The sequence below is a fragment of the Dendropsophus ebraccatus genome, chromosome 8 (assembly GCF_027789765.1).
Source record: "Dendropsophus ebraccatus isolate aDenEbr1 chromosome 8, aDenEbr1.pat, whole genome shotgun sequence".
Classification (NCBI taxonomy): Eukaryota; Metazoa; Chordata; class Amphibia; order Anura; family Hylidae; genus Dendropsophus; species Dendropsophus ebraccatus.
Genome location: NC_091461.1, coordinates 84633775 through 84661502, shown reverse-complemented (window position 1 = coordinate 84661502; position 27728 = coordinate 84633775). Strand labels below are relative to the sequence as shown.

General features: G+C 42.7%; 2 protein-coding genes across 4 annotated transcripts in view; both read left to right on the top strand.

Annotated features, from left to right (window-relative positions):
* Positions 1 to 574: 574 nt before the first annotated feature.
* On the top strand, positions 575 to 6388 carry CNTF (ciliary neurotrophic factor). Its single transcript, XM_069980807.1, has 2 exons — positions 575 to 760; positions 5089 to 6388. The coding sequence occupies exons 1-2, from the start codon at positions 665 to 667 to the stop codon at positions 5569 to 5571; spliced, it is 579 nt and encodes a 192-aa protein (XP_069836908.1). The 5' UTR covers positions 575 to 664; the 3' UTR covers positions 5572 to 6388.
* A 3680-nt stretch (positions 6389 to 10068) lies between these two features.
* LOC138798700 (72 kDa type IV collagenase-like) overlaps positions 10069 to 27728 on the top strand; it is a 33934-nt gene continuing 16274 nt past the window's right edge. The window contains exons 1-3 of one of the 3 annotated variants that reach the window (XM_069979250.1): positions 10074 to 10143; positions 23818 to 23841; positions 24046 to 24204. In XM_069979250.1, coding sequence (XP_069835351.1) covers positions 10107 to 10143; positions 23818 to 23841; positions 24046 to 24204 — 220 coding nt within the window. In that variant the 5' untranslated portion in view covers positions 10074 to 10106. Of the gene's footprint in view, positions 10144 to 23817; positions 23842 to 24045; positions 24205 to 27728 lie in introns of all 3 variants that reach the window. The other 2 variants (XM_069979251.1, XM_069979252.1) reach the window with 2 other exon arrangements.

The window sequence follows — 27728 nt, the reverse complement described above, 5'->3', positions numbered from 1 at the left end:
GTTTAGCCACATATGGAAAGCCAAGTAAGTCATGCTGGGATATCTGCACCTAGGTAATGGCTTTTATTACTAGAGGTCTGCCAATTCATAGAGGTGTCGCAGTGGTATCTCATGGCTCCTTACTGGTACATCTGCTGTAAAATGGGGAGAAAAAAGAAGCACTGGGATGTTTATTGGCATTTGGCTTGGTATCACTGGATGTAATGATTGGATTTTTTTTTTTCTGTTTTTCTTCCTTGCCATTTCTGTCTTCCTACACATAGTCACAATAGTGACCTTCTATTCAGCACATCAGCTTTTCAGTAGGCCGTGTTACATTCCATTGTTATTATATCTGTGGTGTTGTGCTACAATGTTATACGTGGTACCTGGCTCACACCTCTTTCATCCTGAGAGCAATCCCTCTGAAGAACAGTCACCAATGAGAACTTCCTTTGCTAATCCATGTGATTAAACCGTTAATGCTATGTGTGCTTCTGTCTTTCCCACATTCACTGTCACTCAGCCAGTCTCTCTTTTTTTTCTTTCTCTCTCTATCCCTCTGCCCACGCACTGTGCTGTTTATCAGTCTCTATAGTATTGCTGACCCTTCCATTATAAAAGGGCTTGGGCTTAGAGCAATTGTGCCATCTCATGTAAAACACGCCATCCCTAAGCGTATGATATGGATCCTGAAGTGCTGCACACGGACCTCTGTTCACGTGTTCTTCTACAGCTGCAACAAATCAGTGCGGACCTCCAGCCCCTGACTAAGGAATATGTGAGCTATGTGTAATTGTGTATATGTATTTGTCTAATGTGTGTATGTAACCTTTTTTTAAATCATTTTGCGTAAATTGATGGTTGGTTATACGTAATCTTCAAATAACAATGGCTCTATAGTTCGCATATATACAATTTTAAAGGGATTATCCAGCGAAAATCTTTTTCTTTCAGATCAACTGGTGTCAGTACTTTATATAAATCTGAAGTCTTCCCATACTTATTAGCTGCTGTATGTCATGCAGGAATATTTTATTTTCAGTCTGACACAGTGCTCTCTGCTGACATTTCTGGCCAAGACAGGAACTCTGTCTCGGTTTTCTATGAATCCCCATTGAAAACATCTCCTGTTCTGGACAGTTCCTGCCTCGTCCAGAGATGTCAGCAGAGAGCACTGTGTCAGACTGAAAATAAAACAACATTTCCTGCATGACATACTGCAGCTAATAAGTAAGGGAAGACTTGAGATTTTTTTAATACAAGTAAATTATAAATCTATATAATTTTATGACACCAGTTGATTCGAAAGAAAAAGATTTTCAATGGACAATCCCTTTAATTCCTTTTTACTCTTTCCAATGTAGAAATAAATGTTACTACCAGGAAACTGCCAGCAAGCAGGTTTATTGTTAATGACTCTTCATTTAGTTTCACCAAGCAGTACATCCTTACTACTCAAAATAATCCATAAAATCTGATTTGATACTTCCACTGGAAGACACTCTTTTCCTCAAGGCTGTGTTCAAACATTGCAGATTCAATGGGTTACTGCACCATTTAAAGAAAAACTAGACAAATTTACCCGGCTCATAGCTCCTTATTGCACAGGAGGCGCCAAGGATGAATGTATTTCTCTTACCTTCATCTTCAGCGCCGTTCCCATGCACTTTGTCGTTTACTCCTTGTGCTCCTAGTACTCTTAATGGTCTTACCGTGGACTAAGTGCATGGGGATGGCACAGAGGTAACAGACATACTTTCATCCTTAGCACCTGCACAATAGGGAACCCATGCACTCAGTCGTTTACTCCTTGTGCTCCCAGTGCTCCAAACGATCGTACTCCCATTGCTCCAAATGGTCTTACCGTGGACTAAGGGCATGGGGACGACACAGAGGTAACAGACATACTTTCATCCTTCACAATAGGGAACTTTAAGCAGGTTAGAATCATCTAACCTGCTGATAGTTCCTCTTTAAAAGAGAAGTCCAGCGAAAACAAAAAATACATTGCAGGACGGTGGGGGAACATAATAAAGAACGTATACTTAACCATTTCTGTGCTCCCGCAGTGCTGCATCACCACTCCTCCACTGACCTTTTTGCAGCTCTTGCTCCTGCAGTGTCACAACCCGGCTCAGAAATGCCTGATTGCAGTACTGCATCATTTTTGTAAGGATGCGACATTATCGTGACAGTACTGCAATGAAACTACAACGTGTGTGAACAAAACCTTATTTATTAGGCAATAAATACCATAAGCACCGCTGCAGCAAGGTTTAGATGGACTCTACTTCAACTGTAAGTCGAGTGGGGTCTCAGTGCACTTCTTATTGAATGCAGACATGGTAGTTGTAAACATGCTTTAGATATACAGTGATACCTTGGTTTAAGAATAACTTGGATTAAGAACGTTTTGCAAGAAGCGCTCACAGTTTTTTAAAATTGTAACTTGGTTTAAAAGCTCCCTCTACTGGGTGGGAGGGAAAGACGGGGAGGGGCATGGTCTGCATAGCGTGGTCTACAGCACTGTACGCTGACCCAGGAAGTCTCCCTCACCTTCTAAATCATAGCAGATCCACTTCAGGCTGGGGCTTGTATCAGGGGACAGGACGGTGGAGGTAATCTCCCCTCTATGTGCCCACATATGCCCCCTGCTCATTCCTTCATGCTCCCTGCAGTCTCGGACAGCCCTTGTGTTTCCCATACACTTCATTCCTGCTATAATGGGCCTGCACTCACACTCAGCTATACACACTGCTGCTATATTTTGCCTGCACTCACACTCAGCCATACACACTGCCGCTATAATGTGCCTGCACTTACACCTAGCTATACACACTGCTGCTATAATGTGCCTGCACTCAGCCATTCACACTGCTGTATAGAAAAGTTTTTGTCGCTGTCCTCCTGCACAGCTCTGTGATTCTCACTTCCTGATTGGTCCATGCTGAACTCCTCCCCCCCCCGTTGTTGTCACGTGACCACACAGACCTCTGACAGCAGCCCTGCTTCCCTGCCTGTTGTACTACACTCCTGCATTATGGGGATCTGCAGTTCCATTCTGTATCTATAAACTGCTGCTGTTTTCCATTCTTATGCACTTACTATACATTATACTCCACGTGCTGCTTGGCGTGCGTGCTGCTGAGATGAGTTCGGCGCCCATAGAGAATGACTGTTCTATTCATTCTCTATGGGCGTCAGACTCATCTTAGCAGCACGCACGCCAGGCTTCAGACGGGGATATCTTCATCTCGGGACCGGCTCCAGAAACAAGACTTGGCGAGATGGGGTAAGTATTCGGGGCTCTAGTGGGGGTCAGGTGGCCTTCACCCCAGCACGGGGGGTGACAGGGTTCCTTTAAAGATATATTTTAAAGTAGTTACAATATTAAAGCAATGTGTTAGCAGAAAAAAGATTCTCTGGACATATCCAGCTTTCTAAATGTTTGTTTTACCTGTTATTCAGCAATGTGTTAGCAGAAAAAAGATTCTCTGGAGCACCCCTTTAAGGGAATGGGTGTTCCTTGAGATACTGGACAACTTGTATGTTTAGAGTAGAACTATAGAGCATAACTGAACCTTGTTGCAATAGCATTTATAGTATTCATTGCCTGAAAGCACAGTGTGGAAGGAGTGTCTACCAGTGGCAGTATCAAGTCTGTTTTATGGATCACTTTGAGTGTTAATAGCGGTATCCTGTAAGTAAAATCGATGTTCAAAAATGCCCCCTCCTGGAGTCTAACAATCTGTTCAATAATACCTTATTACCTAATCTGTCTTCTTCCCTGAATTCTGAATGTGCCTCCTTCTGCTCCAGACACAGAAAACTCTGTAAGAGCTGCCCTCTCCGTCCTGCCGCTGAGCTCCCTCTTCCTTCCTCCATTCAGGGCACTCTCACATGACCCTGGCCAGCTGTCTCTGCACTGTGGGGGACATTTATTAAGTCCAACATTTTTTACGCCGGACTTAAAAACTTAAGAAGCTGGGGACTGGAGTAGGTTTTCGGCGTATCTTTAAGATACAAAAATAATTAATCGCGCGGACTATGAGTCAGCGGCCCCCGTTCCGCCACCTCCACACCCCCTCCCCGCCCCCCGGCGTACCCGTCGGAAAGTGCTGATTTGCGAATATTTTACTTGCAAATTGCCCATTTGCGCTTAAAATCATTCGCAAATCGTCACTTTCCGCCGAAAAACCACATTTCGCCGCATAATACATGTCCCCCTCTGTGTTGCTGGCCAGCCCCCTCCAAGGTCAAGTGGCTGGTGACCTCACTGTGATTAACCCTCCAACTGGCTCAGACATAGTTTTCAGTCTGGAGCAGAAGGGAGCACAGTTGAACCTCGGGGAAGAAGAATGATAAGGTAATACCAAGTATTGAATAGATGGTTAGTCTCCAGAAGGGGAAATTATTGAACATCTTTTTTATTTAACTGCAAGCTGTATTGTTTAATTTGACTTAGTTGATGAACTGGACCATCCTTTCATTTTATGTGTTCTAATTAGTGTTAAAGGCTATGTACTTCAAGGGTAGGAAAATTACCTTCTTCCTCAACATCTCCTGCCCTAACCTGCTGTTAGTTTACCTTTGAAATGAATATGTGCTTTGTTTATTTTATACTTTACCAATAGGTAATAAGATCTGTTTGTTGACTTATTGATTCTAATTTTGGGTAGTATAGGGCCAGGACACAGATAAGCAATAAAAAAAACAAACAGCAGCTTACTGACAGGTTACTAGAAGCAAGAGAAGTAAAAACAGTGTTTGGTAGCTGGGGGTCAGGTTCTCATTCATTAAACAAGTGACAAGCTGCAGAACCTAGAACAGCCACAGAGCATTGCAGACCCTTTGTTTCTTGAGGACGGACCCCCACTAATTAAATATTGGTAATTATGTTCAATTCAATGTTACAGTCCCAGTAAACCCCATTAACTCATGGCATGTCGCCCAGCATTCAAGATGTACTCTTTACACAACCGTGGAAGTAAATGTATTGTATCAGTACAATAATACTTAAGTGATCATATCTCTGTTAGAATTACTGGGTTATGCAATGGGAACCATAATACTTAGTGAATTTCCTGACGTATTTTTTTCTCGCAGGTGGAAACACATGGACTTCATCGTTTAGCTGAGGAAGACGTTCCTGAAGGGAACGCACCTGTGGATCCTGACACGTGGGCAAAGATGACCATGGAGGAGAGAGTACTCTCTAATATAACTGCTTACTTAGACTTTGAGAAGCGATTAATGCAAGTGATAAAAGAACAGGTCAACAGCCTGTTGCAAGAAGAGGGTGCTCTCCATAGTCGTCTTGATAGCATGCAAAGACAAGTGTCAGCCTTGAGGTCCCAACTGGAGCACCTTGGAACAATAATGGGCTTTAAAAAAGAATTAGATGAAGACCTAGATGAAGTAGATAGATTACCAGGGGGAGTCTTTGAAAGGAAGGTCAGAGGTTATCATATTCTTAAGCAGTTGGAAATGTGGGCAATGAGAAGCATCCGAGACTTTCGAAAGTTGCACAGGGAGGTAAGAAATCTGGCAATCAGGGCTGGTAATTCTACAGAGAGTAGCGTACAATGAAGAATAGGGAGAAGCTGGACAGACAAAGGAGACATAAATGGGTTGGAAGATAGAACTATAACATTAAAGACAAAAAGCAGGCGTGGCACGGGGTATTTGTGAGGGGGTGAAAAGATAATCCCTTGTTAAGGAATGTATTCAATTTAAAAATACCAAGTTGCTGGGTCTTTCGCTCGTAGTTTAACACATGTTTTTCTGTTTCAAAGCTAGAAATCAATCACCTGTTTCTCTTTACATAACCAATTAGTTCAAAATCTTATTACTAGCTGAAGTGCAGCAGTGATGATCCAGATAGAACCAATGTACCAAAGGTTCCCTCTTAGGACTGGCGCAGGTGTGGAGTTCAGAGGGGTGTTTAGCGTTTCCAGTCTATTTGTCAAGCAGGCCTGTCTCTTCTTGAGAAGGGCCTGCTTGACAAATAGACTGGCCGAAACGCGTTGCAAATAAACTCAACATTTAGTGAAGGTGGTCGTAGCGCAGTGCTTCTCAAACTGTGAGGCGGGCCTCACCAGTGAGACGTCCCCTAGTTGTTGGTGAGGCCCAGCTGTGGAGCCAGATTTCACAAAAGTAACTGATCTGATCAGTCCTTTTTCTGCTTACAAAAATCTCCATTTTAGCAACAATGTTAATTTATTTTATGCTTGCCTTATTAGCAAATAGAGCTTGGCAGATGGGTGAAAGGTAGCCCTAGCATTACTTTCAGCTTTTAAATGGACTTTCACCACAGATGGTGAGGCTCAGACACCCTCTTGGTCAGTCTGGTGAGGCCCGGGCATTGCCTTGGTTTGTTGGGTGAGGCTCCAGTAGAAAAAGTTTGAGAAGCATGATACTTGATACACAGGATGTATGTACGCTGAACACCCCTGTAAACTCAACACCTGTGTTGGTCCTAAGAGGGAACCTTTGGTCCATTAATCCTATCTGGATTGTCAATGCTGCACTTTCACACACCAATTTATTGGTGCTCCCGACCTGGCTGCTGTGTACACTTGATGAAGCCTACTATAAAGTTGTGCCTATTTTCTAGCACAACTCCACTAGGTGAGTGGTTTTAAGACAGACTTATCACTTATTAAGTTGTTTATTTTAATACACTAGGAAGTGCCCTGCTTCTTTTTCTTTCTTTTTGTTACTAACTGAAGTGTCACAGGAGCGGCACAGGGCACCAGCAGCATGCTCCTCCCTCCCTACATTGAATAATTGATGTACAGGGCTCCATGCTGTAAGCCGAGCCATGTACATCAAGGAAGTTGGAAGGAGGCATGCTGTTGCCGCTCAGTGCCACCTCTGGCACACTTCAGCTGGTAAATAAATGGGGAAATAACTATATTATTCAAAGTACTGTCAAGTGCTAAGAAGATTAAACAAACTGCCTGTGTGTGCAGTTCCATACCTGACTGATTTTTATTATTTTTTTTATTATAAAATTTAAAAAAGACTACAGCCAGATGGAACTTACTTAACAAATCTAACCTGCTGATAGCCCCTTATAACACCAGGGATGCTGAGGAGGAAGGTTTGTGTCTTACTTTCCTCCTTGTCGCTGGTCCCGCCCTGTTATTTGGGGTAAACTCTTCTCCAGAGCACCATTAGGAGCACTGCTGCCTCATTCGGCCTGTCCCTCCATTGATTATAATTAGAAGGGGCGGGCCGAATGATGCGGCAGTGCCCCTAAGGGTGCTCCAGATCAGAGTTTACCCTGGCTAACAGCGCGGGACAAGTGCTGTACAAGTACCTTCCTCCTCAGTGTCCCCAGCGCTATAGGGGGCTATCAGCAGGTTAGATTCGTTAAAAGGGGCAGAATGGTTAACAGAAAAAAGACTACCCCATCAATCCATAAATATTCACTCAGCCAATCATTAGCCGCAGTGGTGACCCAACTCTGGATTGACTGAGTCGGCATTTCCTGTGTGCTGAGTTGGGGACCAAGTGATGATAGTCAGAGGGGACATAGGCACGTCAGAGTGGCAGCTAGAATTTTATGGCTATAACGTGTGAAAGGAATCAGCAAAACAAAGCTGTGACTGCTATAAAGATATCAGTATTATGAGATTAATCATCAATGAATTGAAATAAAAGGTTCACTTTAAGCAGCACTGTTTTGGCATTAGTTATTTATCAATGATGTATTCTACTGGTATTACTGCTGTATAATATTTCTAGAAATAAGCTTCATTGTTTCTTTTGTTGCCTGCTTTCTAAATACTATCCAGTGCCCAAGCCAGCTATATGACTGAGTAGCACAGGCAATAATTATGATTACATGTGCATATTAAATAAAAGACTGCTGCTGATTTCCATATAGAAGTGAAATATGGATTTATGCATGTGCACAGTGAATGGACATAGGAAAATAATGGAAATAAGATGAGAAATGATTGTGTACATTGTCCCAGGACAAGACAGAATGTAGCAGAAGGAAATGAATTGTTACTTTTTTAACAGTAAAAATATAATTTATGATATAAGATCTGAATAAACAATGAATTCTACACGTGTTGATTGAGGTGTTATTTTAATAGCATTTTAACATCTGCACACATGTGACATAAGGCATAAATAAGAGCTTTATCGCACTATAAGGTCAGCAGGTTGCTGCGACACATCCTAAAGCATCTCCAAGCAGCCTACTGTCTTATGTGGGGCATGTCTGGCTACAGGTGAATGGCATACCTAGTACGGATGAGCGAACCGAACCGTAACAAACCAGATTCATTATGAACTTTGCAAAAAGTTCGATTCGTCACTGAACCGAACTTTGAAAATGTTCGTAACGAATCTGGTTAAAATAACAATAACAAATAAAATCACAGAATAGACCAGGATACAAGGGATTATTACTCCTATAATCCCTTGTATCCTGGTTTTCTGTGAATATCAAGATGTGTGATGTCACCCCTGTTAGGGTGAGACCTTAAATTAGTCTCCTCAGATATACCTGGGTGCTGCCTAATCAAAAATGTAATGTGACAGCTGCTGTCTGTGAGTATTAACCAAGACACATGAAAGAAACTTTAGTGTTCAAGCTGATCAACTTTATTAAGTGAAAATCTTAGTTCATATCTTTACAAGAAAGTTTTAAAAAATAGGAGAACCCCGTTTAGCTGCAAAAAAAAAAAAAAACAGTCCAAAAAAGTCCCATCAGCTGTCCCATCACTGCACAGTTGTGAAGAAAAATGTTGGCAACTCATTGGTATTCTTGGTGTCCAAGACCGTGCACCCCAGTGCTGATGTCTGGTCCTTTAATTATGGGTAAGGGCAGTACATGTCTGTTACTGCCCATTGGGTCAACATTCTTCCAGAAGACCATCAGAAAGTTAGCCCATTCTTGCCACTGTCACCGCCCCGGTGCTTTAGGGGGCGAGTTCTGCAAAAGTTCTGCCTCCACCAGCTTGCAACCATCCACCGCTTTGACTGCAGTCCCACCTGCCCCAGTTCACTCATCCCTAATACCTAGCTACACAGGGCATACCTGAACACAGGGGCAACTCTGGCTATAGCGGTCATACACAGCTACAGGTGTTATACCTGGCTACATGGGGAAATTCTGGCCACAAGGTATGGGGGGAGCAAAACTGACTGCATGGGGCATATCTGTTTAACGACGGTATAACGAGCTACAGGGGGAATACTATACTATGTATAACTGGCTACATTGGTTGATCATGGTTCGGGTCATAACTGGCTATAGCGGTTATAACTGGCTACAGAATTCATATCTGGCTACAGGGAGTATTATTAGCTACTTGTAGCATAGTTTTCTACCGAGGGTATACCAGTCTGGGTACATGGGTATTATTTCTAGCAACAGGGGCATACCTGGCTAAAGACTGCATATCTGACTACTGGGCAAATATTCCTGACCACGTAAGGCATATCTGGGTACATTTGATTACAGGGGGAATACTTGGCTGCAGAGGACATTGTATCTGGCCACATTTGGCATTATTACTGGCCACAGGGGACATAGTATCTGGTTGTAGGAGGTACTGTTATAGGGAAAGCCATTATTAATGGCTACAGGGTGTCATGCATCAGGCTACAGATCTTGGATTAAAAGCAGCTATCCGGTGGTACAAGCTGTTTAGGGGGGCAGATTGTGGGTACAGAGTCGCTTTAAATGTGGGGAGTAGAGATGAGCAAAACGCTCATCTAAACAAAGCGAATTTTTATGTCCATAAAATTAAGTTGCATAAAATTTACAACTGGTTTTGGCTTAAAATCTGCATCACTAAATCTTAACAAAACCTGAATATGTAAAAGTACCCTAATAATCCATGGAAGCCCCTCTTATATCATGTTAAACCTACATTACTCAGCAAAGGATGCATTGGTAAAGAGATAAGAGTTTTTACTGTTGTTATTTCTGAAAACCTCAGTATCCTACTTGGGGTAATGTTAGTTCCTTCTGCGTGTCTGTGATAAGAGAATTGAAACTATGTATGAGTGGCAAGCAACATATTTTCCGCCTTTAGTTTCTGAGATCCAAGTTCTTATCCAAGTTCTTTTTGAGAAAGACTCATATATTGTTTAACATGAAGCTTATACGGAGCACCTTGCTTACACTGACCAGTAAGTTTTTTTGTCTGTGTTATAATGTACTGTCTAGATCAAAGGATGCATTGATGCTTTTTTTTTTTTATAGATGTTCATTTTACATTGTGATAGTTGGAAAAAGGCATCACTAACTGGAGTCCCAAGCAAAGCATAACTCTTTCATTTACATCTACGGGGCCATGTACATTGTAATGGCATCTTTTAATCTACCATTTTATTTATGGGGTGAAATTGTCAAAAAAATTAGGCGGGGGGGGGGGGGGGCCGTTCTTACCCAATGCACTTTATGGTAAAAGTGATACATTATCTTTATTCTATTGGTCAATCCGAATAAAAGCAATACCCATGTTTACATAGCTTTTCTAATTTTTAATTTTTTTTTTCACATCACCTGGTCGCCGCCCAGTTGCCACCATCTGCTTCAGTTTTGTGACATTCAGATAGGGCCACTCTATGCACTGGAGGCAGGCCCAGCACCCCCCAGTACACAGATACTGATACACTCATTATGAAGAAGGCCGAGGGGAGGGGATATTGGTGTACTAAGGGCGCAGGGCCAGTCTTCAGTGCATAGAGCGGCACTATTTGCATGTCAGGAAACCGATGCAGATTGCTGGAACAGGGCAGTGATTTGAAAAATGGATTGCGCAACTAGAATCTACGCACTGGAGCCAACCAGGTAATTTTTAGGTAGTAAAGTGGCATGCTTGCTTTAAAACAGCAAAACTTTTTTCCTAAAGCAGATCTCTAATTGGACAGCACAGACCTCTGACAGTTATGGAAACCGATCAGGACTAATGGAGTGACTGGAGCCATTCCTTTCACATAATACCTTGTCACCTAAATGCCCTGATTGCGTTTAAGGGGTTAAGGGAGGACAGTGATTGATGCTGTCTGTCATTAACTTTGTGCATAATCCACTGCACAGAAAATTACCAAAAGTCACCATGCTCACTAGGGGACTACCAGATACAGCACACTATCAGCACTGTCAGATTCCCTTTAACAGCCCTATATTCAATCTCATGTCTCCTACTATACTGAAAAGGCAAAGAGGAGTTGTTTGTGCCGCACTCTGGCACGCCTCACCACTCCTTCCTTCTCCCTCTTCTTCATGAATAATCAATACTGCCCGACCTCCTGCTTGCTCAGCTGTCAGTCAGTGTCTCTGATTGCAGATCAGTCCACTGTAGGCAGTTTATGTCTGAAAGAAATGCTCAGATATAGTTAAATCTCTCAGCCCAAATGTGTAGGGGCTGTGGTCTAGGGGTAACTTGCCTTTCTAGAGACCTTTTATTTTTATTTCTCATTATTGTATCATTTTTAAAGGGAACTAATCAGCCCAATTGGGCTGATATGGTTCCCTGAACCGCTGTATACAGCTCCCGCAGCAGCCGCAGCAAGTACGGGCCGTGGCTGCAGCAGTAGCTGTATACCCCAAAAAAGAACTTTAATCCCCTGGGCGCGTGGCAGGCCGAGGCAGTGAGGTAGTCACATAAGCGGCTCCACGCCGCAGTGAGGTAGTCACATAAGCGGCTCCACGCTCTGCGTGTCAACGCGCTCGGAGGGATAATTGACAGGCAGAGAGTCCAGTAACAGACCTCTCAGCCTGCGAGCCAGTGTAACGTTTCGGCTATAGGAGCAGCCTTTCTCAAGCAGTGATACATGTGACTAGATTGGCGGCGTCTCCAGAGCCTGTGCGGCGTGTGACATCATCAGCGGGCGGCGCGGTCGCCTCCAGGCTTGTCACCCTCCATGTGGATTCTCCATCATCGGCGTTATGTATGTTATTACCTGATTGATTGTTTGTTTATGTTTTTATTGATGACACCTGTGTTGTAGACATCCACTCATGCCTCATTAATGTTAGGGACATGACTTATTTGTATACTGTACTTGGGACACTTATGATTGTTCATGTTGTTCTCACATGTCCACACACTCTCATGTTGGACATAATGTACATTACACGATATGAATTTTGATCACCGATATTTGCACTGTTTATATTTGTGGATCACTTGATTGGCTAAGTATGCCTCATTATGCATACATGTATTTATACTGGGCACTTGTGAGTGTATTGTATCACTGCTTGAGAAACGCTGCTCCTATAGCCGAAACGTTGCACTGGTGTGATTAAAGTGAAGATTTTTTGGATGTGCAGTCTCCTCTACATTTCTTTGGATTTCTATACGGACCTAGGTCCGGTCCAGTGAGACATGCACCCAAGCTCATATTTTGCCTAACTGGTGCTGCTTAGACTCTTTTTCTCTCAGCCTGTCATTCATCCCCTCGAAGCGCGCTGACAGGCAGAGAGTGGTGACTAGTGATGGGCAGGAAGCCGCCAGGATGACTACCTCCCCGTCTCCGCCTGTCACACGCCCAGGGCGATTAAAGTGCTTTTTTTTCTGGGTATACAGCGTCTGCTGCAGCCACAGCCGATACGTGCCGCGGCTGCTGCAGGAGCTGTATACAGAAGTTCAGGTTACCATATCGGCCAGATTGGGTTGATTGGTTCCCTTTAAGGCAATGTTTACACACAGTATTTTTGCAAGTATTTTGCAACCAAAACCAGGAGTGGATTGGAAACATAGAAAGGCTATAGAAACACTGTTGAAATTGAGTGGATGGCAGTAATTTAATGGCAAATATCGGCTGCTGTTTTAAAATAACAGTAATTATTTGCCATTAAATGACGGCCATCCACTCAATTTCAACAGTGTGTGAACATAGCCTTTCTGTGTTTTCAATCCACTCCTGGCTTTGGTTGCAAAATACTGAAAAAATACTGAGCAACAATACTATGTGAACATAGCCTTAACAATGAGAAAAAAACAAAGACATCTATTTCATATCCATCAAGGGATTTGAACCGGAGACCAGACTACTGGCAGTTCACTAGACAGGTGAGTTACCTCTAGACTACAGCCCCTACACATATGTAGTTAGAGATTCAACTATATCTGAGTGTTTCTTTCAGACATAAACTGCCTACAGAGGACTGATCTGCAATCAGAGACACTGACTGACAGCTAAGCGAGCAGGAGCCCAGGCAGAATTGATTATTCATGAAGAAGAGAGAGGAGAAAGGACTGGAGAGGTGTGCCACAATGTAGCACAGACAACTTGTGCATAATCCACTACATGGAAAATTACCAAAAGGCACCATGCGCACTAGGGGACTGCCAGCTATAGCAGGGCTCGGGAGCTGACAGCATTGTGCCATACTTGTACGCTTTTGGTCGGATGTTAAGGGCTAAAAAATTTAGACTATTCCAAGTGCAGAAACAAATTGAGAAGTATCACCCAGTAACATCCAATCCTTTTGTTAGGCAGAGAATGTTGCTTAGAGTATAGTCGCTAGATACCAGTAACAATATAGCATACCTCCCAAGTGTTTCTCTTTTGGAGGGACAGTCCCTAATTTTGACCCATATCCCTCTGTGCCCCTTACATGTCCTTCTTTTTAAATTAGAATTATTTAAATTTCTATGTTGGTCTAGAAAGTGTCTGGTTTCTTACTGTATAATAGACCCAAACCCAAACTTGCATATTATTCCATGATGTGCTTCAAGTTGGATCCTAAAAATTGTTATGTTTGGATGAATTAAGAGACATTATGGCTCCATACACACATCTGTAGGTGTTACGGAGCCTTTTTGGGGACATGATCTGTGCTGCAAAAATGATTAAGCCATTATGTGTTCATGTCACCTGCAAATGCAGACAGTTACTGACACACATTCCTAATCCTGCCCACAGGTGTGGGTCTGCAGTTACATACAGGGTTACTGATGGGACCTAATGATGCAGTCACACATACAGGATCTGCTGCAGATTTGCAAATAGCAATGTGACTAAATGCATCAATCTGCCATCGATCCTGTATGTGTGATGCATCCTTAAATTAAAAAGTATAAAAATGTCTGTGAAATTTTCCTCAAGTGAACCACAAGTGTCCCTCTTTGGCCATCCAAAAAGTTGGGAGGTATGGTATACTGCATAATACTGGTATAGATGTTTATACTGGTATAGATGGCACATCCTGTTATGCCATGTTGGCTACTGGTACAGCAGTAATTGGCAGGCCACATCAGGTGACCATAGGTTTTTATAGGCCTGGGTCATCTGATGCTTGGCTTAGGTAGGAAGGGAGGCCAGTATCCTAGTAAATTACTAGTGGTAGTATAGTAGTAATGTATAAAAACCCAAAAGTCTCTTTCAGGACGTAAATTACTAGTAGTAGCACTGGTAGAAATCCATAAACCCCAAAAGTCCTTTTCAGGACTAGTAATCTCCCTGTATGAGACCTAAAAAACACACATCTATACCAGTATTATACGGTATACTGATACAGGTACTGGTATCTAGTGACTATACGCAGTTGTATAATACGCTGAGGTTTGTATTATTGTAGTAGGCATTAACTAATGGCCAGTTTACATGTTGAAATCTGGTAATAACATACAACATGGACTAGCGGTAAAGGCTGTATTACACGGCATAATATTAAGGAGAAAGCAAGCGCTGACCTGTCAGGTCAGCAACAAATATATTCCAATAGTCTATGAAGACCAGTGATAATTGATTAAAACTTAAAGCATAACTATAAAATATTTTGACCATTTCATTTTAGTTAGCTTACCTAATTAAAAAACAAAAAAACTAAAACTAAAAAACTAAGAATTTTTGCTATATACATTAATAAGCTAAATTAATATATGTAGCTGAATGTCCCCTCAACCCTGTGTCTGCCTTTGTGTTACTTGTCAATTCTTGTTGGCCCCGCCCCCCTGGAAATCTTTACTGTGGCTGAGCTTGGTATGGATTCCAGACAGCAACAGATAACAGACAGCCAGATGACAGGCAGCCTTTAGCAGTTTAACATCAGCTGAAGGCCACTGTGTGTGATATAATCTGCTGGGGCTCTGTATCTAATCCCACTGTATGTGATACCATATGCTGTTTTGGGGCTCTTTATCTAATCCAGCTGTATGTGATACCATATCCTGTTCTGGGGCTCTTTATCTAATTTCACCGTATGTGATACCATATGCTGTGCTGAGGCACCGTATCTAATCCCGCTGTGAGTGATACCATCTGCTAAGGCGCTTATCAGCAGTAAGTAGATAAGGGACTCAGCAATGGAGAGGACAGGGAGGAAGCCACGCCCACTTTCAGACAGCCAGGAGGAAAATTCATTGAGATATCAACACAAGTTAGGGCTCTTTTTATATGAGTATTTTCATTTTGGGCCACTTAAATTATAGTTGTGCTGTAACTTTTATTAATCTGTATTAAATAAATAGTATGATTACAAAAGTGATTAAAACTAGGGATCTTCAGTGATTTGTGAAGTATACAAAGTGTGTCTGAACGAGTCAGGTTTTGTAACAGTTAGGCTTTTAGGTATATGTTAATGCTTAATTCATATGGATGCAAAATACATCTGAGCTCTACACTCTCTGTGAATACTCTCTACATATATCAGATGTCAGCGTTGTACCACTGTACATAGTTTATCAGTAATAGTATGTCACCACTAGATGTCAGTGTTGTACCCCTGTATTTAGTATATCAGTAATTCAGGATATTACCACTAGAAGTCAATGTTGTACCACTCACTGTACATAATTTATCAGTAATAGTATGTCACCACTAGATATCAGTGTTGTATCATTTGATTAAGTATATTAGTAATAGGATATTACCACTAGATATCAATGTTGTACCACTCACTGTACATAGTTTATCAGTAATAGGATGTCACCACTAGATATGTGTTGTATCACTGGATTAAGTATATTAGTAATAGGATATTACCACTAGATGTCAGTGTTGTACCACTATGTTTAGTATATCAGTAATAGGATATTAGCACTAGATGTCAGTGTGATACCACAGCATTTAGTATATCAGTAATAGGATATTACCACTAGATGTCAGTGTTAAACCACTGTATCTAGTATATTAGTAATATGATGTCACCACTAGATGTCACTGTTGTATCAATGTATTTAGTATATAAATACAGTGGTACCTCGGATCTCAAACTGTTCGGTTCTCAAACTTCTCGGAACTCAAACTGTATTTTCAAGGAAAGTTTGCTTTGGTTCTCAAACTCTTGCTCAGTTCTTAAACACTTTTTGGGCCCCCAGTCTTGAAATACTCGGTATCTGAACGTTTTTGCGAGCGTGGATGGTGGGTTGTACCTGGTGAGTTTAGCACTGGTGAGGCTTCACATACACTACAGTACCGTATGTGCACCACCATCTCCCATCCTGTACAGTACTGTATAAGATTGCTGGAGTGCATATACAGTACAGTAGTGGTACAGTCAGTGCACCACCATCTCCCATCCTGTACAGTACTGTATAAGATTGCTGGAGTGCATATACAGTACAGTAGTGGTACAGTCAGTGCACCACCATCTCCCATCCTGTACAGTACTGTATAAGATTGCTGGAGTGCATATACAGTACAGTAGTGGTACAGTCAGTGCACCACCATCTCCCATCTGTTACAGTGCTGTATAAGACTGCTGAAGTGCATATACAGTACAGTACAATAGTTGTACAAGCAGTGCACTACCATCTCCCATCCGTTACAGTGCTGGGATTTGGGGACTCTATACAGTAAAGGAGGAGTGAGGAGTTAGTGACTACTGTACAATAATTGCTGGTTTTGTTAAATGTTTCTTGTATATAATGTACTGTTCAGTATAGTCTTCTTATAAGACAAATAGATGCGGCAGCGAAGCAGGGGGAAGTCATTATTATGGGGGACTTTAACTACCCAAATATCAACTGGAAAGCAGAAACCTGCAGCTCCAGGAAGGGAAGCGTGTTTTTGGAAATAGTAAAAGATAATTACCTTTCCCAACTAGTAGAGGAACCAACAAGAGGGGGGGCCCTTCTGGACCTGATCTTAACCAATAGGCCAGACAGAATATCAAAAATAGAGGTGGGGGGTCACCTAGGTAATAGTGACCATAACATAGTAAGTTTTCAATTATCCTTCAATAAAATGATTAGCAAAGGGGCTACAAAAACATAAAATTTCAGTAAGGCTAATTTCCAAAAACTAAGAGAGGACCTTGGGAACATAGACTGGGACAATGCCTTCAGAAATAAAAGTACACAAGAGAAATGGGACATATTTAAGAGCATCCTGGGTAAATCGTGTGAACGACACATACCATATGGGAATAAACGTAGTAGAAATAAGAGAAATCCAATGTGGTTAACTACAGCTGTAAGGGGTGCAATAAATGATAAGAAACAAGCATTCAGACAACTAAAACAAGAAGGTAGTGGGGAAGCATTGAGCAACTATAGACAGAAGAATAGAATGTGTAAAACGCAAATAAAAGAAGCAAAAATAGCAACAGAAAGAAGGATAGCCAAAGAAAGTAAAACAAATCCCAAAATGTTCTTCACCTATATAAATAACAAAAGACTTAAAACCGAAAATGTTGGTCCCCTCAAAAATAATCTGGGTGTAATGGTGGAGGGGGAAGAGGAAAAGGCCAATCTACTAAATACATTCTTCTCTACTGTATTCACAGAGGAGAATCCCATAACAGACGATATGACTAGGGATAATGTTAATCCTCCCATAAATCTCACCTGCCTAACACAAGAAGAAGTGGGGAAACGCCTTAAAAATATTAAAATCCATAAGTCACCGGGCCCAGAAGGTATCCATCCTAGAGTTTTGCAAGAATTAAATACTGTGTTAGACAGACCGTTATTCCTATTATTTAAAGATTCTATTACGACAGGGATTCTTCCACAGGACTGGCGCATAGCTAATGTGGTACCAATATTCAAGAAGGGGTCAAGGAGCGATCCTGGAAACTACAGGCCCGTAAGTCTAACATCTATAGTAGGTAAAGTATTTGAGGGGATTGTAAGAGATGCTATACTGGAGTATCTTAATGAAAATAATCTTATGACTCAGCACCAGCATGGATTTATGAGGGATCGGTCCTGTCAGACTAATCTGATCGGCTTCTATGAAGAGGTAAGTTATAGACTGGACCTGGGGGAGGCTGTGGATGTTGTGTATCTGGACTTTTCAAAGGCATTTGATACTGTGCCGCATGAAAGGTTGGTCTACAAAATGAGGATGCTGGGACTCGGGGAAAACGTATGCAAATGGGTAAGTAACTGGTTGTGTGATAGAAAACAGAGGGTGGTCATTGATGGAACATATTCAGATTGGGTTTTAGTTACTAGTGGGGTACCACAGGGGTCAGTGTTGGGTCCACTTCTTTTTAATATTTTTATTAATGATCTTGTAGAGGGGCTACAGAGCAGAATCTCCATTTTTGCAGATGATACTAAACTGGGTAAAGTAATCAGTACAGAGGAGGATAATATCATATTACAGAGGGATTTGGAGAAGCTAGAGGCTTGGGCGGAGAAATGGCAAATGAAGTTTAATGTGGATAAATGTAAGGTTATGCATTTGGGCCATAGAAATAATAAGTACAGTTATGTGCTAAATAATAAAACACTGGGTAAATCTATTTCCGAAAAGGACCTGGGGGTATTGGTGGACAGTAAACTCAACTTTAGTGATCAGTGCCAGGCAGCAGCTGCCAAGGCTAATAAAATAATGGGATGCATCAAAAGAGGTATAGATGCTAAAGATGAGAACATAGTTTTGCCTCTTTATAAATCACTGGTCAGACCACACTTGGAATACTGTGTACAGTTTTGGGCACCGGTATATAAGAAGGACACAGCTGACCTAGAGCGGGTGCAGAGGAGGGCAACAAAGGTCATTAAGGGAATGGGTGGGTTACAGTACCAGGACAGGTTATCACGCTTGGGGTTATTTACGCTAGAAAAAAGACGTCTTAGGGGCGATCTGATCACAATGTACAAATATATGAATGGACAGTACAGAGATTTTTGTAGTGGTCTTTTTACTCCTAGGTCTGTAACAATGACAAGGGGGCATCCTCTACGTCTAGAGGAAAGAAGATTTCATCATCAGCATCGACGCGGGTTCTTTACTGTACGAGCGGTAAGACTGTGGAACTCTCTGCCACATGATGTTGTCATGGCTGATTCAGTAAATAAGTTCAAGGGAGGCCTGGATGCTTTTCTTGAACAATATAATATTACAAGTTATGGGCATTAGATTTCTGGTGATACGTTGATCCGGGGATTGTTCTGGTTGCCATTGCAGTCGGGGGAGGGGGGAGGGGGGGGGGGAGTTTCTCCCTGTGGTGGGGCGTTTGTCTTCTGCCTCATAGGGGTTTTTCGCCTTCCTGGATCAACACAGTAGGATTTTCCTAGGTTGAACCTGATGGACTCTTGTCTTCTTTCAACCTTATTTACTATGTTACTATAGTGCTGTGCTGTTCTGTAATGTCCTGTACAGTATCTAGTGCTGCTCTGTAATGTACTGTACAGTATATAGTGCTGTTCTATAATGTCCTGTACAGTATAGTGCTGCTCTGTAATGTCCTGTACAGTATTTAGTGCTGCTCTGTAATGTACTGTACAGTATATAGTGCTGCTCTGTAATGTCCTGTACAGTATAGTGCTGCTCTGTAATGTACTGTACAGTATATAATGCTGTTCTGTAATGTACTGTACAGTATAGTGCTGTTCTGTAATGTCCTGTACAGTATATAGTGCTGCTCTGTAATGTACTGTACAGTATATAGTGCTGTTCTGTAATGTCCTGTACAGTATAGTGCTGCTCTGTAATGTCCTGTACAGTATATAGTGCTGCTCTGTAATGTACTGTACAGTACATAGTGCTGTTCTGTAATGTCCTGTACAGTATAGTGCTGTTCTGTAATGTACTGTACAGTATATAGTGCTGTTCTGTAATGTACTGTACAGTATAGTGCTGTTCTGTAATGTCCTGTACAGTATATAGTGCTACTCTGTAATGTCCTGTACAGTATAGTGCTGCTCTGTAATGTCCTGTACAGTATATAGTGCTGCTCTGTAATGTCCTGTACAGTATAGTGCTGCTCTGTAATGTACTGTACAGTATATAGTGCTGTTCTGTAATGTACTGTACAGTATAGTGCTGTTCTGTAATGTCCTGTACAGTATATAGTGCTACTCTGTAATGTACTGTACAGTATAGTGCTGCTCTGTAATGTACTGTTCAGTATAGTGCTGTTCTGTAATGTCCTGTACAGTATATAGTGCTAATGTGTAATGTCCTGTACAGTATATAGTGCTACTCTGTAATGTCATGTACAGTATAGTGCTGCTCTGTAATGTCCTGTACAGTATATAGTGCTGCTCTGTAATGTACTGTTCAGTATAGTGCTGTTCTGTAATGTCCTGTACAGTATATAGTGCTAATGTGTAATGTCCTGTACAGTATATAGTGCTACTCTGTAATGTCATGTACAGTATAGTGCTGCTCTGTAATGTCCTGTACAGTATATAGTGCTGCTCTGTAATGTACTGTACAGTATAGTGCTGTTCTGTAATGTCCTGTACAGTATATAGTGCTGCTCTGTAATGTAATGTACTGTACAGTATATAGTGCTGTTCTGTAATGTCCTGTACAGTATAGTGCTGCTCTGTAATGTACTGTACAGTATATAGTGCTGTTCTGTAATGTACTGTACAGTATAGTGCTAGATCATCAATCATCAATATACAATCATCATTGTATCAGGAGAGTATAACTGCAGAATTTTTCACTGAAATACCAGAACTCCTTGAATGAGATTGTAGTTTTTATGAAACTGTTACTGCAATTACCTGCACCTGCAGTGAAGAAAAGAAATCCAAGAATTTTCTGCTAGAATGGAACAACTAAATGAGGTAATACTAGTTGAATCATACATATTAGCTGCATAATGAATCATTTAAAAAAATAGTGGAAGTGTTTCTTCAGAAAATATTATAATAAAGACTCAATTGCATTTAAAATCTTTGATAACGTGTACATATGTGTGGTATCCCACCACGGGTGTTGCTATTGGTTACACCCTTCGCAAAAGCCTGTACTTATTGTAAGTCAGTGGTGATGTAGTAGTGATAAAGTTTCGCCACTAGATGTCACTATTATAGATATATGCACTTAGTAGTTGCACGGTTGAAGTATGTAAAGGATTATTGTTTGTTCGTGTGTCACGTGGATCTGTGAACCTGTTGGGATATCTTCTTATTCTGTCCTATCATCCAGTGGTGTAGCTACAATGAAGGCAGGGAAGGCGACTGCTATGGGGCCCCTGCATGAAGGGGGCCCGAGGAAGCCTGCCCTGCCTTCATGGTAGGTACCCCGCTCCCCCAGGGGTCCAGAGAGGAAGAGGGACCTCCACTGCACTGTTCAGCCCCCTCACTGTAGTGCCGGGTGAGCGGGCTGAACAGAGGAGCAGGACCTGCCAGACGGCACAGGAGAGGGATGAAGGACCTTTGGGTCACATGACCCAAAGGTCCTCAATACATCTATGTGAAGATCAACCCGGACTACAGGAGGAGGAGGGGGGAAGCCTGGGAGCTGTAAGTGCTGTGTATGTGTGTCAGTGAGTGTATATATGTATCTGTGGGTATATGTATATGTCAGTGTGTGTGTATATATATATATATATATATATATATATGTATCTGTGTATATATTTATATGTCAGTATTTGTATGTATCTGTGGCTATATATGTGTGTGTGTGTGTGTGTGTGTGTATGTCAGCAGTGTCTGTAGCAGTGGTGTATATGTGTGCAGTAGTGGATTATAATAGAGGCGTTTTGGGCGGCAGCCCGGGGCCCTGAGCTCCTGGGGGGCCCATGACCACCCAAAAAGATTTAAACTTTCAGTGGTGTACTGTCTCCTGGCTACACTTCTGCCATGATTTGCAAAAAAAATCACAGTTTTTTTATTGCAATTTTGCACAAATCAGGACATCATGACATTATCTATCCTGTACTATGAACGCCAGGCTAGTGCTTCCATAGTTACAGTGGGGTGGGGGGCCCAGGCTTGGTGAACAGCCCGGGGCCTATGGTAAAGTTAATCCGCCCCTGTATGTGTGTGTTTATGTATGTCAGTTGTGTCTCAAGTGATTGACAGGTTTGCTCCCAAAGATGTTCTGCAGCAGCTTCTATTAATGCTGGGCTCTATTCATGGTGTATACATCAGCACTAGTGTAATCACATTACAGCGTATATATATGTGTGTATGTCAGTGGCGTATGTGTATATACGTTAATGGTGCCTCTGTGTGTGTATATGTGCGTCATTGTGTTTGGCAGGGGGGGGGGGGGGGCGTACAGGATTCATGGGGCCCCATACAGTTTTTTGCTATGGAGCCCCATGAATCCTAGCTACGCCTCTGCTATCATCTCTCATTTTACTTCTTCTAATGTACTCTTCACCCACTCACAGCACATTTTAGATATGCTGGACATAGGAAGTCACATGGGTAGAGGAAGTGTAGAGGTCTTTTGTCACTAGACTCTGTAGGGGAAGGATGCTAGCTAGAAAGCTCCCTACAGTGGTCCCCTTTGGGCCCTGGCACTCTGCCAGGTCCCCCAGCCTCAAGGAGCAGTCTTAGTCAGGTTCCTGTATGGCGAGGTGGCAATACAAGATGCACCTAACAGTTTCTCCTCAAGCACTTTACTAAACACTATGTAGTGTTAAACCCCTTACAGGAGAGGACATGTCAGAGATAATCTCAACCCATGCCGTGGACTAGGAGAGTCACAGTGCAGGACAGTATCCACAGACAGCAAAAAGCTAGGAACTGATCCGGATAGAGCAAAGTTGTGATAAGCCTAGAAACTCTATCTCGCAGCGCAGTTGTCAGCACGAAAACCTCAGCATTCCGCTCATCCCAGGTAACAGGGTCTGGGGCCTCATAGGACGGGTCACCCGACACTGGTGGGCATAAGGTGGTGCGAAGACCCAAAGGTCAAAACATGGGAACAGGTATTCTCTTCTTCTTCAGTATTTTTCTACCTCATCCTCCAACATCCCGGCAGAGCACATTACTACTTGGGTTGGGACTCTCACAACATCCTCTTCTCTGCTCCTCTGATCCTTCTACGATTCCCTCAACACGCAACTCAGTCAGCAAGATGGTACTCTTCACTGTATTACTATCACACATCCTGTATTGTCAAGTGTATTATCAAGTGTTTTATCAAGGAATCTATCAAGTGTTACATATCCTGTCAATGCACAGCTATATGTCCTGCTGTACCTAAGAACTTTCAGAGTAAACAAGAGGTTATTTATGGTAAAGAGCCTTTGTGATTCTTCGCCCCGCACCAGCACAGTATTCACACACTCCTTGGGACATTTCCCCTTTCTGTGGGTGGCAGTACCAATAGTCCAGAAGGGTCACTACACCACTCCACCCCACCGTGATAATAACCCGAGGGACCCCGTAGCAACCCGGCATGTCACTGACCCCAGGGGAACAAGGTACAACCGGCCCTTTAAACTAAAAGTAGGTGTGCCACCATACCTGTGTGCCCAACCGGCACTGGCGTCACAACATAATATCACTGGGCCCGGCTGTATCTAGGCCAACTACCACAGGAGTGACGTCACACTCTACCATTTAGCAAGTGACCGGCCATTCCTCCGCCATAGCACCACGGGGGCTCACCACATATGTGTCTCTATAATTTTAATGTTTAATATTGGAACAGAAAACTGAATTAATCTCAAATCTTTTCACTTTTTTCTTCTAGTTCTAACAGTGAACATGTCAGAAGGTGAGAATATATTTTTTTTTTTATAACTGTAATGTTTATAAAAGTTTTCATATAGACAGTAAAAGAATGTAGAACATAATAATCAGCGGTAGTACAAAGGAAACTGCAGTATAACCTTGGAGTGAGAATATTTTTTTGCATGGTACTGGATATCACACGAGGCATGATAGAAAGTGTTTTCAGTAATTGCTTTTCTTTATTCAGGTCTGAATGTGACATCCTCACATTGTGTATTTCCATTCAAGTATTCCCGGCGCTTATACTACTCTTGCATTCCCAACAATCGGGTGGATAATGCTTACTGGTGTTCTAAGACCTTGGACTATGAACAGGATTTACAGTGGGAGCTTTGCACCACTTTGGGTAATTGAGGCATTAGTTATTCCAGTTCTCTAAATAGTATAAAATTGTAACATTCTTTGGATTTGCATAAATAACTCATATAAGGATCAGTGGACATGGGTGAGCATTGGCACTCTGTTTTTCTGCTCTGCATTCCCATATACAGTCTTTCCATCAGTAGGTCCTTTATAGGATGCAAAAATTTATTTTTCTCTGATGCATTTCTAACCGGTTATAATTACTTAATCATTATCCCAAACAGTGGCGTAGCTATCATAGAGGCAGGGAAGGCAGTTGCTATGGGGCCCCTGGGGGGAGGGGGCCCAGGGATGCGCAGGGAAGATAAGAGTCTCCTGTGTTCTTCTGCTTAAGGGTACGTTCACACTTACCGGATCGCTGCGGATCCGCAGCAGATCTGCAGCAGATTTCATTTAAATAACTGAACACAGCATCAAATCTGCACCATCAAATCTGCTGCAGATCTGCTGCGGATCCTGTAGGTGTGAACGCACCCTAATGGGGTAGTGCGGCGCTAAGAAATTATTCACAGAATAATACACATTACAAAGTTATACAACTTTGTAATGTATGTTATGTCTGTGAATCGCCCCCTTCCCGCGTCCCACCACCCCCGCACGTGTACCCGGAGGTGTTGGTGCATTATACATTACCTGATCCGTGTCGCGCATGTCCGCCATCTTGTGCCAAGACGTCATCTTCGGGAGGCCGTCCGAATCGCTGCCGCCGTCCCTGATGCCGGCCCCCCTCTGTCGCGTCATAACTGTGCTCAGCCACGATCGGCTGAGCACAGTTATGCTCAGCCGATTGCGGCTGAGCAGCTGATGATGCGGCCGCGTCATCAGCCGCTCAGCAGCGATTGGCTGAGCACAGTTATGATCAGCCAATCACGGCTGAGCATCTGATGACGCTGCAGAAGGCGGCCGGCACTAGGGACGGTCAGAGCGGTTCGGCCGGCCGTCCAAAGATGACGTTTGGCACAAGTTGGCGGACATGCGCGACACGGATCAGGTAATGTATAATGCACCAACACTTCCGGATACATGTGCGGGGGGGGGGTGGGACACGGGAAGGGGGCAATTCACAGACATAACATACATTACAAAGTTGTATAACTTTTTAATGTGTGTTATTCTGTGAATAATTTCTTAGCGTCGCACAACCCCTTTAACCCCTTATTTACTGCAGTGTGTAAGTGACCCAGTTTTCTCTTACATGCTGCAACACAAAAAAGGGTTAATAAGCTAAAGACAATTAGCTCACTGCCTCACTACTGTGATAACCTCTGACCTCTGTAGTGAAGGAGAGAGCTAATTGTCTTTAGCTTATTAACCCTTTTTTTGTGTTGCAGCATGTAAGAGAACATTGGGTCACTTACACACTGCAGTACATGAGGGGTTAAACAAAAGGTAGTCTGCTCCTGAACCTATGCATATAACCATGAGGCTCCCAATAGGCTATTATAGTTAAATACAGTGGATGACATTGGCTTTCTTCTCTGCCAGTCACTGTTGTGGCTGCACATAGGATTCTGCCTCTGGCCGCAAGAGATTTATTTTTTGGCCACATCACCAAGTTTATATATTATAGTGTGTAGGGGAGGGGGCCCCATATGGTTTTTTGCTATGGGGCCCCATGAACCCTAGCTACACCCCGGATCACAAACTAAAAGTGTGACAATAGTAAGAGTGAACATTATGTGCCAGAGGTGTAGCTAGCTTCTCCGGGGCAAAGACTTATCTGCCTCCCTTCCCTGTCTTTTCTCCCCCTCCACCCCCCACCAGGAAGTGTCCTGACTCACACAGACCTGATTACTGCTGTCACCAAGCTCTTCTCTCAGCTCCTTCTCCTGTTACACTAGCCTCCCCCCTCCCCTGCCTTGTCAGGTGACAGGCTTGCTCAACTCCCATTGGCTGAACAACTGCAAGCCATCACTTGTCACATCTCACTTGCTTATCTTCCCTCAGACTGACTCCGGCACATAGGCAGCTCCCCCCTCCCCTCATACCCTCTCTCCTGCTGCTGTGGACTCAGTGAAGGAGTCATGTCACTAGAGAAGATAAGCTGAGCAAGCAGAGTCACCTGACAAGGAGGGGAGGGGGAGGCTGCTGTAACAGGACATAGAGCAGCCCTCCTGCTGATGACTCATCCTCAGAAGAAGGAGCTGCCTGGTGACAGTGACAACAGTAATTAGGTCTGTGTGAGTCAGGACACTTCCTGGTGGGGGGTGGAGGGGGAAAAGACAGGGAAGGGAGGCAGATAGGTGATTGAAGCATATTATACAGTTATATAACTTTGTAATGTGCTTCAATTACTGGGAAAAAGTTTTTCATGGCACTTGTCCTTTAAAGGTGCTGTACATGATTGGAAAATATTGTAGCTTTGTTCCCAAACCAGTGACTCATCTGTCCACCGGTTGTCAGTCATTTGTCATCCTGTGATTATGCCATAAATGACTAATTTGTTGTTGTGAGTTGTGTATGATATTCAGAGGAACTCAATTAAATTAACTTTGATTCCCTCTAAATATCTATGTCCCCCCAGGTGCCTTTAGAGCACAACTGAACAATGCTAAATAGAAATGGATAGGGCACCATCCTAGGCTGTCCAATGGATATGCTGAGTGCTGATGGCTGTGCACTTTGGTTCTGAGGAAGGGAGGATACTCTCCCGAAACATGTTAACGTTGTGCAACTAAATAAACAAGTTTTTCTTCATCCGCCTGGTGAATCGGATTTTCTGGCAGTGACAGCGCTGGTAATGGTACCATTATTTTGGATTTTTCTTTTGACTCTTGTTTATACACGGGCCCCCCCTGGGAGCATCCCGTTTAGAGGTACCACCAGCTTTTGCAGTCCTGTGAATCCAGCTAGCAAGCGAGAGACCCCAGCTTGGATATATACCCTAATTAGGGTGATACGCTACTAGCCCAAGTGGCTTTAAGGTGAGCACAATACCACCCCTACACTCTCCGTGTTTGCCTCTGGTATCACACGAGGCGCCTGTGCCTCTTTTTGTCTTTATTTTCAGTACAAATATAAAGAGGAATATGTCACGAAAAAACGATCTCAAAATAAACCCCGATAGTAAAAAGCACCACAGAGTTATCACTACATAAAGAGAGACAGGTCAGATTTGAAAAATAGGCCTCGGGCATTAAGACCAAAACAGGCTGAAGAGGCAAGGGGTTAATTCTCTGAACCACCAGAATGTCACTATTATAACTCACTACTAAATACATTTTCACTCCTCAACATTGAACATTGAAGTTGCAACACCAAAAAAGAAAAGTTGTGTTAGGGTGCGTTCACTTGTAGTGAGTTTTTCTGTAAAATCCGCTGCAATACTTGATATCATTACAGTCTATAGCCCTTCATTCTTGCAGATTTTCATTCCGCTGCGAAAATGCAGTGAAATCCATATTTAACCCCTTCACGTCAACAATCTATATATACGTTCCTGCTGCACATACCCCGTGCAGCAGGAGCATATAAATACATTCCTGACTGGGGGAGGGGTTTATTATG

Excerpts from the sequence above, each read along its gene's own strand:
- CNTF (XM_069980807.1), top strand. The coding sequence starts at position 665 with ATGGATCCTGAAGTGCTGCACACGGACCTCTGTTCACGTGTTCTTCTA. Across the intron at positions 761-5,088 it reads AGCCCCTGACTAAGGAATAT|GTGGAAACACATGGACTTCA; the intron begins GTGAGCTATGTG and ends TTTTTCTCGCAG.